At 49.0% G+C, this 17,306-nt stretch overlaps 1 protein-coding gene across 1 annotated transcript; it reads left to right on the top strand.

Moving 5' to 3' along the window:
• The first annotated feature begins 36 nt into the window (after positions 1-36).
• On the top strand, positions 37-13,769 carry LOC108390121 (neutral amino acid transporter B(0)-like). Its single transcript, XM_073239175.1, is given in 10 exon segments — positions 37-2,352; positions 4,721-4,763; positions 5,188-5,235; positions 6,127-6,293; positions 8,115-8,348; positions 9,100-9,291; positions 9,435-9,569; positions 10,973-11,094; positions 11,097-11,165; positions 11,168-13,769. Coding segments are annotated over 10 exon segments (1,620 nt in total). The 5' UTR covers positions 37-1,786; the 3' UTR covers positions 11,212-13,769.
• The last annotated feature ends 3,537 nt before the right edge of the window (positions 13,770-17,306 follow it).

Genomic DNA, 17,306 nt, shown 5'->3' with positions numbered 1-17,306 from the left:
AAGGAATTATGATTTCAGCACTGCTCTGTGGAGCAGGGAGTCATGATTGATTCACTGGAAACATCCACGTGACCAAAAAGGATTTAGGGAGCCAGCCCTGCAGGTAGGGTTAGGGCCTGGGCAGGTAGGCATGCAACTCCCAACCTCCCCAGATGTGGCCTCAAGTGACTTCCTTTGGCTGTAAGCCCCCAAAAGTTCCTCTGGCCAGTTTTACCCATCTGGAGAATGGGTATACTATCAGGCCCCACCTCACCAAGAAGTTATGAAGATTCCAGTGAAATCACACAAACACATCAGTCAAAAATCAGCGAATGGCACTTAAGAATTTTGCATTTTATTGTATGTAAATTTGACCTAAAAAGAGAAAAGAGCTATGAGCAAATACTGAACTCTGATCAATAAATGCACATGGGGCGATGTGTTTAGAGGGAAAACACACTGATGTCTGCAACTTACTCTGGCATTCATCAAAAAAAGGTGAATGGACAGACGGATAGAGACCAATGGATAGAAAGATGATATAGAAGTATATGATAGAGTAATTGTAAGCTCTAGATGGAAGGTAAATGGGTGCTGCAAAATACTTCACACTTTTGTGTACATTTGAAAATTTTTGTAATGAACTATCGAAGAAATGTTCGGTGAAAGCATTTGTAAATGTATTAGCACAGTCATTAAATTGAATTGCAATTTTTAATGGCTGAATTGCTAATTGGGTGTCTTGGGCGAAGTGGATTACAATCCCAAATATAATAACTGCCTTAATTGCTGAGTCAGAATCTGAATTGGGAACATTTACTTAAAAATTATTAACATTTTTAAATTAATTCCATCTCACTTAAATTTTACACCAATCATAAGAGGGATGAGTTTTTTAAATCTGCGTTTTACGTTACATGAATTCAAATCCCGAAAGGAGACAGAAGATGGAACTCAGTGAGGAGTCACAGGAGGAGCAGGTTTCCAAATTAAACACCGGCGGATCACTTGCACTTTGCGGACACCCTTGCGATTGCGTTTAGTTGTTTAGCAGCTCCAATCCGCCCAATTCCTTTGGCGGGGAAAAGCATCTGCCCGACTCCCCGCCCCGGGCCGCACCCTCACCCGGATCGCGCCCCTCGGTCCCAGGAGTTGGGGGGGGGGACTCCAAACACGCTGCAGCCAATCAGCGCCCTTGGCCAGCCCCGCCTCCTCAAAGACTCTATAGGCGTCATCTTCTGGGATCCCGACCCCCGCCTTCCGCACGCAGGGGCCTGTATTTCCCCTCCCGGCCCCAGGGAACTGACTCCCCATTTCCCGGAGCTGCGCCTCCCGGGCCCCAGACTCGGGCTCCCGAGCCCTTGGTTTCCAGGACCCAGGCACCCTAGGTCGCCGCCTCCCAGATCTAGGGGTCCCGGGTCTGCGCCACCAGGACCTCTTGAAGATCGCCGCCGTGGGGGCGCCTTCTTCAGCAGTCAAGGACCCAAGGTTCCAGCGTGAGAATCTCCTGTGTGCCTGACGCCCAGGAGAACCCAGGGGTTCCCAACTCACAGCTTTGGGGCACCGGACACAGTCTGGAAGATCAGAGCCCCAGCGCCCAGCCTAGCAGTCCCAGACACTCCAGCTCCCAAGGGCCAAGGAACTTAGGCGCTGCGAACTCACCACTCCAGGGAACCCTCCCGAGTTCCCCGAGTTCCCGCCTCCAGGCTCTGTTACTCGGCTCAGTTCTGAGGAACGTGTACGTCCTGGGAAGGACGCCCAAGAAGCTCTCAGCTTCCGGGCGCTGGGGAGCCCCGAGGCATCCGTCATGATGGCCCATCCACCTAAGGGAGACCCCAAGGTGCTCGCGGCGGCTGAGCCCACAGCTAACGATGTTCCGGAGTTGGTCCCCACTGAGGACCCGGGCGCGGCGGGAGGTGGCTGCTGCGGTTCCCGCGACCAGCTGCGCCGCTGCCTTCGCGCCAACCTGCTGGTGCTGCTGACCGTGACGGCCGTGGGGGCGGGCGTGGCGCTGGGACTAGGGGTGTCGGGGGCCGGTGGCGCACAAGCGCTGGGCCCCGCGGGCCTGGTGGCCTTCGCCTTCCCAGGCGAGCTACTGCTGCGCCTGCTAAGGATGATCATCTTGCCGCTGGTGGTGTGCAGCCTGATCAGGTGCGCCGCCAGCCTGGACCCGAGCGCGCTGGGACGCCTGGGCGCCTGGACGCTGCTCTTTTTCCTGGTCACCACACTGCTGGCGTCCGCGCTCGGGGTGGTCTTGGCTCTGGCCTTGCAGCCAGGCGTCGCCTTCGCCGCCAGCAGCTCATTCGGAGCCATGGACGCCGTGGATGGGGACTCCAGCGAGGAGGTGCTCTATTCGTTCCTGGATCTTCTGAGGTCAGACCCCGCCTGCCTGGTGGAGAGGAGACGGGGCTGCTTCAGCCACGTTAGGGATGGCGGGAGGGACCACGTGAACAGGGGAGGACTTTGGGCCCTCCAGAGTCAGGGCATCTCCAGGGCCTCAGAAGGACGCCTGGGGACGGATGGTGGAGGAAGCTCCGGACTTCTGTGGAGTCAGGGTACAGAGGGTGAGGGCAGATTGGGGGAGGGAGGCTTCTAAAAGTGCGGCCTGTGGCTGTAAGGGCCATGAGGGTGATAGGCAATAGTCCTGGAGGGGGGAGGACGAGTAGTGCTCAGAAGGGTCGGGAGCACAGACGAGGGTCTCTCCTGAGGGGAGGGCACCCTGTGGGGAACCTGCAAGGAGATCTTCGGGCAGCTAAGGCTCCAGGTTGGGGCTTCTGGATGAAGATCTGAGTCTAGGGTCAGAGGGCTTGGGGCCCCTGAGTAAGGAGCCCCTGGAGGATCTGAGGACACCTGAGTGACCCTCCCCAGGCCCTCTTCCAGCCCCAGAGCTCCTCGCACCATGCACCACCTGGGCATCCCCAGGCTGCCTTCTCAGCCTTCCTTCCACACCTGCTGCAGCTGGGCCCTGGTGGCTTCCCCTGTATTTGCTCCTGGAGAGTCCTGCCCCCTCCACTGACTTTCCTTCCTGTTGCCCCCCTCTGTCTGGGCTCCCCACAACAAGGCTGCCCAGAAGGGGGCCAATCAGAAAGTGGCAGATCCTTTTCCTTCTGGCCTCTGCTACCCCACCCAAGAAAGTACCCTCCCCACCCAGCCCTGGCCTCCCTGTTTTTAGGAGGACAGACTGCTGGGCCCACATGGCCTTGCCTTTGGGGCCTGCTGATTCAGTGGCTCCAGGTTGGTTGGGGACTTCCTGGAAGTGGGGGAAGCAGGTGATGAGTCACGGGACTGGGTTCCCCCAGCACCTTGGGGCATTGGTGCAGACTGAGATGAGAGATTTGGGCAGGCTTGTTTAGAAGTTGCAGCACGCGTGGGGTGTGGTGGGAGGAGCACCTCCTGGCTGTGGAAGATTAGCTGGGCCATGGCCAGGCCCTGGCTAGCCTGGGTGGGTACAGGCCAACCTGCAGAGAGGCACACCCACCTGAAGCCTGTTTCTGTGTATGGGCTTCCCCTGTGTGCCAAAATAGATGTAATTCATACTTGGCCAGCCACTCTGACTTAGCTGGAATATCTCAGAGCCACAAAACTTTATAACCAACTAACACACAGCTGGACACAGGCCCACAGACACTCAGCCACAACTGCAACATCTCACACTGACAAATGGTCTTAAACCAGCTGCCACAACCACACCATGTACTGACTCCCCTTTACACAAACAGCCACGCACTGATGCCACTGACTATGTCAATACATTGAGCACTGCCTGAACACATGTTCGAGAGCACATACACACACCCTTGCGTGGCCATGTACCAACACTGTCCCACGTAGCTGAATACTGACCCATACTCACAGCCAGATACTAACACTGTCTCCTGACCCACAGTAAGAGCTGTACACCCACATCATTAGGGAGAGGGAGGAGGCTGAGTGGTTAGGACTAGGCAGCCAGTTGGCTGGGTTCAAATCACCCACCACCACTTCCTAGCCAGGCAAGTTTCTCCAAGGCTCTCCTGTTCATCTGGGTCTCTGTAAAATAAGGACAATAGTGAAAATCTCAAAGGGCTGCTTGAGGATTACATGAGTAGATTGATGCAAAGTACTTACTACAGCGACTGTAAATGCGTTTTGCTGTTCTGTCCGTCTCAGTATGAGATCCAGAAGGCCAGTGTCTGGCTCCATCACACACTCACTGGGGTTTAATGAATGCTGTTACACACCAAGACACACTCAGACATGGTTACACATCAGTGGCCATGGAAGCACAGACGCACATTCGTCACACAAACAGCCCCTTTTCCTCCTCTTTCACTGCCTCTTTCTAGCACACCCAGATTTCTGCCCACAGCCTCCCACCCACAGCCAGTCCCCAGGGCCAGCACTTCTCTCAGCCCTCCCAGCCCTCCGGAGGAAGAGGCTGATGCAAAATGACCAGGGTCTTAGGTTTGCCTCATGGTCTGGAGCTGAGGCCCCTGGTGACCCTGCCCAGCCTGCGCTGTGCAGCCAGCATTCCTCACTCCCAATCCACAATCCCTCTGGGCTGGACCACCAACCTACTTGGGTCCTAGGAGGCCAGCTAAGACTCCTCACATTTTACATGACTGATCCTAGCTCAGGCATGGGTGGGGGCCATATTTGGGTGCAAATGGGACCTCCCCTACCTCCAAAGGCCAGGCCAGCCCCCAGATACTCCCTGAGTTCCCCATTGGTACTAATAACAACCCCATGTCTATCTCTGCAGAAATGTCTTCCCCTCCAACCTGGTGTCTGCAGCCTTCCGCTCAGTGAGTCCGAGGGGTATCCCGAGGGGTGGGTGGTTGGCCGGGAGCAAGACAGACAGATGCAGCATGGTGGTGCCTGGAAAGGCACACATGCCCACATATTCACAGGCCACACTGCAGGGTTCTTGGGTGGCTCTGAAACCCACCCATGCTCCTCATCGAGAAACGAGAATATGAGTTCTGAGCCCCTCTAGGTTCTAATTCTAGCTGTGTGACCCCAGGCAAGTGCCTCTACCTCTCTGGGCCTTGGTTTCTGTCCCTGGAAAATGGAGGTATGAAAGTCCTGCCTCAGCAGGGTTGCTGGCAGGATGAAGTGAGGTCATGTTTAAGGGATGCTTAGGGCAGCCTTTGAGCATTGCTAGTGTCAACATGGGGTGGGCGAGTCCCGGTGGCAATTGACACTGACTCTTCCCAACCCCACCTGCAGTATGCTACCTCCTATGATGAGAGAGGGATCGACAGAACTAAGGTGAAGGTGAGAGCGGAAGGAGGGTTGAGGGGGGGCGCACCCCTTGGCACACTGCTGGGGTTTTTCCATTTTCCCATTTTGTGGTATTGTTCTGCCTCTGTTTGCTCTCAGTGTCTCTAATATTTCATGTGGAATTTGTTTTAAACTCTCTGTAGTCCCTTCCCCATTTCTGTCTTTTTTGCCTTTCTGGAGTCTGCATTTTGCCTCCTCTTCCCACTCCCCATGGCCTGGCCCTGGTCCAGGCGTCTCTTTTCTCCCCATCTTACCCTGGCCTGCTCCCAGGCCTGCCCCTCTTCCCCGACCCTCAGCTTGGCAGCCAGGGTAGTCCTTCCAAAGTACAAACCTGACCCTGCCTCTCCCTTGCCCCACAAAGCCCTGTCATGCTCCCTAGTGCCCTCAGAATAAAGTCCAGCCTGCTCCTCACCACAGTCCATGGGATCCTGCCCTTGCCCAGATACCTATGCCTGGCTCATTCCGTTCCAGCCCCAGTGGATTTCTCTATGTCCTTTGAAAGCTCACGTTGCCCTCATTTCTAGGCTGTTACACACTGTTTCCTCTCTCCAGAACCTACCACCACCCCTCTTTGCCAGGTTCACCCTCCAGTTGTCCAGATCTTAGCCCCTTTCCAGGGAGCCTTCCCTGATTCTCCTCCCCGCCACCACCAAGCTGGCTTCATTCTCTCAGCTCCTGTACTCCACTGGGTTCCTGTGCCCACTCTGGGTGGTCCCTGATGACTGGTCCATTTCCCTTGCACCTGGACTGTGAGCCTTGGGCGGAAGGGGCCCTAGGTGCTTTCTTGTCCCTGCTCGATCCTAGCAGTACCCAGGAGAGGCCCTCAGTGACCATGCAGGCTCACCGAGTGTTGCCGTCCTAGCCCCATCTGTTCCTTGCCTAAAGGTGCCTGTTGGAGGCGAGGTGGAGGGTATGAACATCCTAGGCCTGGTGGTGTTTGCCGTTGTGTTTGGCGTGGCCCTGCAGAAGCTGGGGCCTGAGGGAGAGCTGCTCATCCGCTTCTTCAATTCCTTCAATGATGCCACCATGGTGCTGGTGTCCTGGATCATGTGGTAAGTGGTGGGTGGGGGCTGGGGATGTGGGATGAGGCAAACTTCTATCCTCTTCTTGAAGCCAAATAGCCTGCATCAAATCCAGTGTTGACCATTCCCTGGCTGTGTGACTTTGGGCAAGTGGATTACCTTCTCTGTGCCTCAATTTCCTCCTTATGAAAGGACACTGTTGTAGTCCATAGAGCTAAGACTGATGCTAGCACCTTTTGGATCCTCCTGGAAGATAACAAAGACAGCCAAGCTGTGACCACAGCTTAGCTAATGCATCTCAATTTCAGAGATGTAAATGTAATCAAATGTTGCCTTTGGATCAATGGTGTAAAATAGTGCCTACTTTTATAGGGTTATCACGGAGATGAAACGAGTGACTAGGAGCTCTTAGAAAGTGCTTTAACTGCCTGGCACCTGTGAGCATTCACTTCAGGTTAGCTATGATTGTTAGCCATGAATTTTGTTACATGACCTCAGATAATGAGGGAAAAGAAGACATGTGCACACATGTCCAACTTTTCCCCTTTGCCTCTTTCCCCAGTTTCATCTCCACACAGCCTTACACTGATTCTCAGGACCTACGCTAGATCTAGAAGGTCAGAAATCAGGAGAGGGACCAGGGTTGCTGCATTTTTAACAAATTGCACACCCCCACCCTCCGTGGTTCCAGTGTAGCTAACATCTAAGAAGCTGCTGCGTGGAATGTAGTGCTCCTTGACGAATAAAAGCACTTACCGAGAGAGGCTGGGTCATGGAGGCTTGGGTTCCCACTGTGGTGCTGCCACTTCCCAACTGTGTGCCCTACAACAAGTTGCTTATCCTGCTGTGACTGTTTCCCATCTGGAAAATGGGGCTGATAGTACTGGGCACAAATGAATTGGAAAGTATAAAGTTCTTGTGGCAGTGCCTGACCTATATAGCATGTCCACAGTAAACAATATTTGCTACAATTTATCAAGTACTTTATTTGTACAACTGCTGGGCATATCTTGTTTGCCAGAACTAAACCTTAGCTGCACAGGTGGCTGGGAAATGATGCCTTTCTTTTACTACTAATGAGAGGTGGGTTGGAAGACAACTGGCCCTGGCAATTGAGCAGTCAGGGAGGCAGTCCTGGGAAGCCTCCTGTTTGGGAGGCATGAACACCCGCGGGATCTCATTTCAGGAGACGGTTATAATAATCCCTGCTGAAATTTAGAGACCATGTATTATGAACATAATGCTTTCAAGTCATTTCAACTGGCATCACATTTTGTTCTTCCAACATTCCTATGAGCTTGGTAGCATTAATGTCCCTGTTTTACAGACTTACTAGATTTTGTTTAATTCAACTATAGCTGCAAGAAGCTAAAATAGGAGCTCCCTCATAGGGTCGTGGTGAAGATTCAATCACGTTCAAGGGTTAGCACATCAGTAATGCTTCAGGTCTGAGAGGTGTTATTAAGAAATGAGCCACAGCCTTTTTATTTTTCATGATGTGGTTAGAAGATTATATTGGTTTAAGTCATACTAGCTACTATAACAAAGGAAACTCTAAAATATAAATGGCTACACACATACTGGATGTTTCTTTCTCCATCATGTGTTAAGTTCAAATCTGCTTAGTGACCTTCCTCCAAGTGGTGATGAACGTGTCTTTTATCTCCCTGCTGCCCTATCTTCAAGGCGAGAGAGCCTAGAGGATGGCAGGGGAGGTGTCAACCTCGGCACACATTGCTCTGGGCACCTCCTGACTATGAGGGGGCTGTGGTCATGCCCTGTGCTGGGCGCAATGCCTGGCCCTGGGTGAGCATGTGGTCAGAAACTTCAATCTGTCTCCTCGGTAATTAGGTATGCCCCTGTGGGCATCTTGTTCCTGGTGGCTGGCACCATCGTGGAGATGAAGGACGTGGGGGTGCTCTTCACTATCCTCGGCAAATATGTCCTGTGCTGCCTGCTGGGCCATGCCATCCATGGGCTCCTGGTGCTGCCCCTCATCTACTTCGTCTTCACCCGCAAAAACCCCTACCGCTTCCTGTGGGGCATGAGGACAGCGCTGGCCACTGCCTTCAGGACCGCCTCCAGGTGTGGCCTTGGGGTAGGACAGACCAGGACTTTTAAGCTAAGGGGCCTGATATGAAGAGGATTCCTGAAATATTATATTTGGGGACATTGGATCTGGGTACAGGGACCATACTTTTCCTAAGTTTCTCAGAAGGTTCTGCCACCCCCAACCTCCACCCCACCCCCCACCCCGCCGCCATAGGAATTTCTAAGGAAGCTACTGCCGTAGAGATTTCATCCTTCCTCAGAGGCCTCCTCCTCCCTGCCAAGGCCTGGTCCTGGGACACTAGTGCTCCAGCCTGCATCCAGCCTCTGGGAGCTCCTTCCACCTTCACCCTTCGGTATCTCACCTGTCTCTGCTCACCTGTCCCCCCAGAATGCAGTCCTTCCCCGCAACAACATCCCCAAGGCAAGGGGAGGTCTGAGGTGCAGTGGGAAGGGGGTGTGGGCCAGTGCACTCTCAGGTATCACAGGATTTAGGTATGGATTTTGTGTGTATTTTGAAGGACAGCAGTCTATTCTACCCCAGGGAGCCCAGGACTCAGGCATGCTGGAATCCTTACATTCTTGGGGATCCCTGTTCTGGCCCTGGAAAGGGAATGCCATGGAGAGCTAGGGAGCTGTGTGGGTGGAGGCCTGCGGGTAGTTGGGCACAGTTGTAGGCTGCTGGGCGGAGCCTTGGCTGAGAGCCGGGCCTGCGTCGGGGGGAACAGGGGCCAGATGCTCAGGGGCGCCTCCCGAGATGACTGCAGGGTGGTCCCGTTCCTCGCAGCTCCGCCACACTGCCCACTATGATGAAGTGCGTGGAGAGGAATGGCGTCACCAAGCATATCAGCCGCTTCATCTTGCCAGTCGGTGCCACCTTCAACAAGGACGGTGCCGCGCTCTTCCAATGTGTGGCCGCGGTGTTCATTGTACAGCTCAACCACCAGTCCCTGGACTTCGTGAAGATCATCTCCATCCTGTGAGTGCGGGATGACTGCTGCTAGTACCCCCGACCCACCTGACCCCTCCCCTGAAAGTAGACTCTGTCTAAGGGGAGCAGGGCTCCAATGGCAGCTTCTCCCACTAACAAGGCGTCTCCGTGACCTCCCTTGCCTCCCCCAGGGTCACCGCCATACCGTCCAGCGTGGGTACTGCGGGCATTCCGGCTGGAGGTGTCCTCATGCTGGCCATCCTCCTCGCGGCAGTCCGTCTCCCAGCTCATGATGTCTCCTTGATCCTGGCTGTGGACTGGCTTCTGTAAGTGCAGGTTTATGGCTCAATGTGGGTAAGGGCTACGCCTGGGAGAGGAGAGGAGCAGGAGGTTCACCGAGCACCTCTGTGTAGAAGAGAGGAAGGAGGTCTAGACAAAAGGGAATGAGGGCTTGAATATTCTCGTCAGAGGACCAGAAGTGATCTTCGGGGTTCTCAGAAGAACCGCAAAAAGGTAACAGACACCAGCGGTTACTAAAGTGGATCTGTAGGCCAGGCTGCTGTGTTCAAATCCCACTGCCACCCTTGCTAGCTATTAGTGACCTTGGGCAAGTATTTAATCTCTGTGTCTCAGTTTCACCATCTGTAAAATGGAAAGACTAGTCTCTCCTTGAGGATTGGATGACTTAATACATACAACTCCCTTTAATAGCCCCTAGTCAGTAGGAAATGCTACATAATTGTTAGCTATCACGATTAAGCTTTTAAGCACATAAAATATTAGAAAATAATTTGGTTTCAGAAGTTAAATATAAAGTTACCATATGTCTCAGCAATATAACTCCTTGGTATATAGTTGAGAGAATTTGGAAATGTTCACAAAAACTTGTCCATGAATGTTCATAGCAGCATTATTCATAATAACAAATAAGCAGGTGGAAACCCAAATGTCTGACAGCTGATGAATAGGTGCATAATGTCACATATCCATATGATGGAATATTATTCAGCAACAAAATGGGATGAAGCTCTGATACATATATACATTCATGGATGACCCTTGAAAACACTATGCTAAGTGAAAGAAGCCACACACATAGGACCACATACTGTATGATTCCATTTGTATGAGATGTCCAGAGTAGGCAGATCTATAGACAGAAAATAGATCAGTGGTTACCTAGGGCTGGGAGAGGGGGATTGGTGGGATGGCTTGGAAGTGTCACTTGCTTAATGGATCAGTGAAAAGATCCTGAAATTAAATAGTATTGATGGTTGCACAACTCTGAGTATATTAAGAACCATTAGATTGTACACTTTTAAGGGTGAATTTTATGGTATGTGAATTATAGCTCCATTTTCTAAAATGGCATGCACACACATAGTGTAAAAGAGGAAGCAAAGGGAAGATCCTTAGGATTCCAGGGGGGAGAAGAGCCTGAGGGAGACTTTAGGGTTTCAGGGGTAAGAGGAGAGGTAGATGGGTCTCCTGGGGCCCCAGCAAAAGAGAGGGATGACTTAGGTTCCAGAAGGAACAAATCTTGTGGTTTGTTGGGAGAAGGATCATTTGGTTTCCAGGGAGGATGGAGGGATAAGTTTCTGGGTCCAGGAATAGAACAGGCTTCCATAAAGGGTGTGCTGGGGAATTCAAGATTCCAGGGAGCAGGGGTAGGGGCTGGGCCCTGACCTCTCCTCTCCCACTCACTTCCCCATCACTCCTACCCCTTCAGAGACCGGTCTATTACCATCCTCGATGTCGAAGGTGACGCCCTTGGGGCAGGACTTCTCCAAAGTTATGTGGATCGCACAGAGTCCCGAAGCCCGGTGCCTGAGCTGATCCAAGTGGAGACTGAGGGCCCCTGACTCTGCTGCCAGTCTACACTGGGGAAGGGAACCCCCTCCTCAAATTCTGTGGGGCAGGACCTGGGGGGAGGATGCTGACACTTATGAGATGGAATCCCTCATGTAAGCTCTATGAGGAACCTTCCCTACCCTGTCCAGGGGGCCTTTGAACACTGGGATCATGAGGAGGGATGAATAAACAAACTGGGCTCTGGGGGCCCTACCCACACACTCCAGGGAGCCAGGGGCTCCAGCCTCCTCCCTGACATCACATCAGAGAGGCCTCATTGCTGGGATGTACGTGTGTGTGTGTGCATCTCCCCAAATCTCCCGTCCTCAAATCCTGCCTCCACCCAAGGCTAGAAACAGCAAGATGGAGCAATAGTGTCCTCTACACCCCATCCTGGGAGCCTGCCTGGCCTCCCTGTCTTGGGGCACAGGGCGCAGGTCACCATATGAATTTGAAGGGTATTTGGACTGGTTGCTGGCTCCTTTGCTGGTTCTTTTGGTGGCTGTAGCTGGTGTGTGTGTGTGTGTGTGTGTGTGTGTGTGTGTGTGTGTGTGTATTCTGTGACTCTCTCCATGATAGTTCCCACTCTGTCCCCAGGCCTTCTGTTCCCTTCACTGTTTTTTAGAGAAACACTCCCTGGAACTCTGGGGACGCTGGAAGAGCAGGACAAGTACTACTGTAACTCCAGAGGACATTTTTTAATGGTATCATCAATATACAATTACATGAGCAACATTGTGGTTACTAGATTCCCCCTGTTTTCAAGTCCCCACCACATCCTCATTACAGTCACTGTCCATCAGTGTAGTAAGTTGCTATGGAGTCACTACTTGTCTTCTCTGTGCTATACTGCCTTTCCCGTGACCCCACTGCTACCTTGTGTGTACTAATCATAATACGCCTTAATCCCCTTCTCCCACACTTCCCACCCACCCTTCCCAGTTCCTTTCCCTTTGGTAACTGTTAGTCTATTCTTGGGTTCTGTGAGTCTGATGCTGTTTTGTTCCTTTAGTTTTTCTTTACTCCACATATGAGTGAAATCATTTGGTACTTGTGTTTCTCTGCCTGGCTTGTTTCACTGAACATAATACCCTCTAGCTCCATCCATGTTGTTGCAAATGGAACGGTTTGTTTTCCCTTTATGGCTGAATAATATTCCATTGTGTATATGTACCATGTCTTCTTTATCTACTGATGGACACTTACGTTGCTTCCATTTCTTGGCTATTGTAAATAGTGCCACGATAAAAATAGGGGTCTTTTTGAATCTGGGCTCCTGTATTCTTAGGGTAATTCCTAGGAGTGGAATTCCTGTGTCAAATGGTATTTCTATTCTAGTTTTTGAGGAACCTCCATACTGCTTTCCACAATGGCTGAACTAATTTACATTCCCACTAGCAGTGTAGGAGGGTTCCCCTTTCTCCACATCCTTGCCAGCATTTGTTGTTTGTCTTTTGGATGTTGTCTATCCTAACTGGTGTGAGGTGATATCTCATCATGATTTTAATTTACATTTCTCTGATGATTAGTTATGTAGAGCATCTTTTCATGTGCCTCTTGGCCATCTGAATTTCTTCTTCAGAGATGTGTCTGTTCAGATTCTCTCCCATTTTAATTGGATTATTTACTTTTTGGTTGTTTTGGTTGTTGATGCATGTGAGCTCTTTATATATTTTGGCTGTCAACCCCTTATTGGATATGTCATTTATGAATACATTCTCCCATACTGTAGAGTGTCTTTTTGTTCTATTGATGGTGTCTTTTGCTGTACAGAAGCTTTTTAGTTTGATATAGTTGCACTTGTTCATTTTTGCTTTTGTTTCTCTTGCCCAGGGAGATATGCTCATGAAAATGTTGCTCATGTTTATATTCAAGAGAGTTTTGCCTGTGTTTTCTTCTAAGAATTTAATAGTTTCATGACTTACATTCAGGTCTTTGATCCATTTTGAGTTTACTTTTGTGCATGGAGTTAGACAGTAATCCAGTTTCATTCTCTTACATGCAGCTGTCCAGTTTTTCCAACATCAGCTGTTGAAGAGGCTGTCATTTCCCCATTGTATATCCATGGCTCTTTTATCATATATTAGTTGACCATATATGCTTGGGCTGGGGACATTTTAAAGTAATAAAATTGTCAAGCATATCTCATCAGCTGTTTCATCAAAAAACACCATTGTCAACCACAGTGAGCTACCACTCCTACACACACTTATCAAAATGGCAAAAAAAAATTCGAATGCTGCTGAGGATGTGGAGCACCTGGACAGCCCACATGTGGCTGGCGTGAATACAAAGTAGTCCGGTCACTTTGGAAAATCACTGGGCAGTTGCTTATCAAGTTAAAATATACATATGCCCTACAGCTCAGGAGTTCCACTGCTGGGTATTTGTCCAAAAGAAGTGAAATCCTGCTCATAAAAATACCGATATACCAGTATGTATAGCTGCTCTCTCTATAATTGCCAACATTTGGAAATGAGTCAGTTGTATAAACTGGCAGAGTCCTAAGTACGATGGAAACTACTCAGCAAGAATAGAGTATTGATGTGCTACTTAGATGCATCTCTCAGATAATATTTTGAGTGAAAGGAGCTGGAAATAGCACATACTGTACATTTCCATTTATATGAAGATCTTGAACAGGTTAAACTGTCCATGAAGAGAGCAATTGGAACAGTGGTGACCTAGGAGGGCAGCTTACTGCCTAGGAGAGGGCAGAGCCAGCCTTCAGTGATACAGCAAATGTTTGATATCTTGATATAGGTTCTGCTTACACAGATGTGTATGTTCGGGTGAATTACCCCATACACTTAAAATGTGTGCATTTTATCCTATGTATATCATATTCCAGTTAAGAATTTCGCACAGCTTATTGTGGAATTCATTTCCACCATAATCACTTATGTGGGAATGCAAGATTCCATTGGTAGCTGAACTGTGACTTCCAAATCATCCCCAATAATGACGTGCTTTTTTAAATCCAGAATTTGCTATTTGAATTAAAAACTGCTCTGCAACTGCTGAAATCCTATAGATATCCAGGATATGGATGATACCAGGTGTGGCTCACCTGTCTGAGCAGGATCCTGTCTTGCACACTGCTGCAGCGTGTCACATGCTACTGATACTATCACCCCCAACCTTGGTCCCTAAGTAGACTTTTGCTAGGTGCCTAGAAGCAGCACCGATTTTGGGTTCCATTATAGATGGTATCTTGAGTATCTTTAGCATCTTTTTTCAGTTTATTTAGTTACATCTTATGATCATTGAAGTACAGAAGGAAAATATAATTCACATCTGGTTCTGGACAGAATCGTGTATTGCACACAGCATAACCACTAATGAGTTTGTTAAGTGTTGAATAACTTAGTCACTGAGATTTCCAATGCTTTCTAGTATGCCAAAGTCCCTCGTGGGTTGTTATGTAAGTGTTTAAGATTGTTGTAATGATACGTAGGGAAATCAGCTGGGGTTTTGGGTGGAGCTGCGAAGGCATCGTTCTCCCTGCTTAAGATAGGTGCGGTTTAATGCTTTCTTGGAAGTGCATTAGATTTAGCTTATGAGGGCTGCCTGTTTAAAAAGGTGCATACCTGCACATGTAATATATTGCATATACAATCTGGATAGACAATGTGTGTCCATACAAAAACTCTGTAACTGGGCTAAATTCCACCAAACAGTACCTACCCACTTTTTTCTATGCCACTTAAAAAATCTGTTGGGCACATGCCACTAATTTGCCTAAAATGTTGATCTATGTTATACAGAAAGATTGGAACCATCCCAACCTTCCCAGGGTGGACTGGGGCTTCAGTGGTTCCCAGACCTGGCCTCTACTAGGATGTGATCACCCCATGAGGGAGCCACCTTTCTCCTGTTCACTGCCATATGTCCAGCACAGCATGGGGCCTGCACATAGTAGGTACCCAATATTTGCAGAATGAATGATTTGGCTTCAGAGCCGCTTGGCTTTAAGAGGCTGTCACTGTCACCCTGGTTCAGATTCTGCTACTACCTGGACAGGCACTGCTGAGCCTCACCCTCTGGTGACAATGGCTATGTCTTACCCAAAGGCCACTGGTGAAGGTTACATAAGAACAGAGGAAAAGCACCTGGACAGCCACTCTGGGATGGGGCTCCTACCTTTCCCTCCCTTCCTCCATTGTGCCACCCACCCCTATTACTGGGACACTCTTCTAGCTTTTTTGAAGGAACCTGACTTGGGCGGGAGGCTCAGGCTGGTCTTGGATTGGGTTGGACCTGAGTTCTGGACTCAGAATAACAGTATGGGGGGCAGGCAGGCACAGACTAATGACTCAGTTTTTCCTCTTGTAGAGAACAATCAATATATGTAGGCTTATTGAACTGCCCTCCCAGTCTGCTTTCACTGGGGGGCAGGGATCAACCTTATTGAGTTATAATTTGATACAATAAACTGCATCATTAGAGTCAACAATTAGATGAGTTTTGACAGATGCATATGCTCATGAAAACCACAATTTACATACACAATATTCCTGCCACCACCAAATTTCTCCCTGCTCCTTTGCGGTCTGTCCCACCCTCCACCCCAGGCTCAGGCAACTACTGAGCTGTTTTTGGTCACTAAGGATCAGTTTGATCTCTTCTCGATTTTCACATTAGTGGAATCATGCAGTATGTAGCTTTTTGCATCCTGTTTCGTGTACATTGCATGATGCTTTTGAGATCTACTCATGTTTTTGCATGTATCAGTAGTTCATTCCTTTTTATTTTTATTTTTTATTTTGGTATCATTAATCTACAATTACAGAAAGAACATTATGTTTACTAGGTTCCCCCCTTCACAAAGTACCCCCCACATACCCCTTCATAGCCACTGTCTATCTGCGTACTAATATGCTGTAAAATCACTACTTGTCTTCTCTGTGTTGCACAGTCCTCCCCATGCTCCCCCCATACAATACAAGCTAATCGTAATGCCCTCTTTCTTTTTCCCCACCCTTATCCCTCCCTTCCCACCCATCATTCCCAGTCCCTTTCCCTTTGGTAACTATTAGTCCATTCTTGGGTTCTGTGATGCTGCTGCTGTTTTGTTCCTTCAGTTTTTCTTTGTTCTTATACTCCACATATGAGTGAAATCATTTGGTACTTGTCCTTCTCCGCTTGGCTTATTTCACTGAGCATAATACCCTCTAGCTCCATCCATGTTGTTGCAAATGGTAGGATCTGTTTTTTTCTTATGGCTGCATAATATTCCATTGTGTATATGTACCACATCTTCTTTATCCATTCATCTACTGATGGACATTTAGGTTGCTTCCATATCTTGGCTATTGTAAGCAGTGCAGTGATAAACATAGGGGTGCATCTGTCTTTTTCAAAATGGAGTGCTGCATTCTTAGGGTAAATTCCTAGAAATGGAATTCCTGGGTCAAATGGTATTTCTATATTGAGCATTCTGAGGAATCTCCATACTGCTTTCCACAATGGTTGAACTAGTTTACATTCCCACCTGCAGTGTAGGAGGGTTCCCTTTTCTCCACAACCTCACCAACATTTGTTGTTGTTTGTCTTTTCAATGATGGCCATCCTTACTGGTGTGAGGTGATATCTCATTGTGGTTTTAATTTGCATTTCTCTGATGATTAGTGATGTGGAGCATCTTTTCATGTGTCTGTTGGCCATCTGGATTTCTTAAGAGAACTGTCTATTCAGCTCCTCTGCCCATTTTTTAATTGGATTATTTGCTTTTTGTTTGTTGAGGCATGTGAGCTCTTCATATATTTTGGATGTCAATCCTTTATCGGATCTGTCATTTATGAATATGTTCTCCCGTACTGTAGCATACCTTTTTGTTCTATTGATGGTGTCCTTTGCTGTACAGAAGCTTTTTAGCTTGATATAGTCCCACTTGTTCATTTTTGCCTTTGTTTCCTTTGCCCAGGGAGATATGTTCATGAAGAAGTCACTGATGTTTATGTCCATGAGATTTTTGCCTATGTTTTTTTCTAAGAGTTTTATGGTTTCATGACTTACATTCAGGTCTTTGATCCATTTCGAATTTACTTTTGTGTGTGGGATTAGACAGTGATCCAGTTCCATTCTCTTACACATAGCTGTCCAGTTTTTCCAGCACCATCTGCTGAAGAGACTGTCATTTCCCCATTGTAAGTCCATGGCTCCTTTATCAAATATTAATTGGCCATATATGTTTGGGTTAATGTCTGGAG

The sequence above is a fragment of the Manis javanica genome, chromosome 6, assembly GCF_040802235.1.
Source record: "Manis javanica isolate MJ-LG chromosome 6, MJ_LKY, whole genome shotgun sequence".
NCBI lineage: Eukaryota > Metazoa > Chordata > Mammalia > Pholidota > Manidae > Manis > Manis javanica.
Note: the sequence above shows the minus strand (reverse complement) of the source record. Positions and strands in the feature narration are given on the sequence as shown.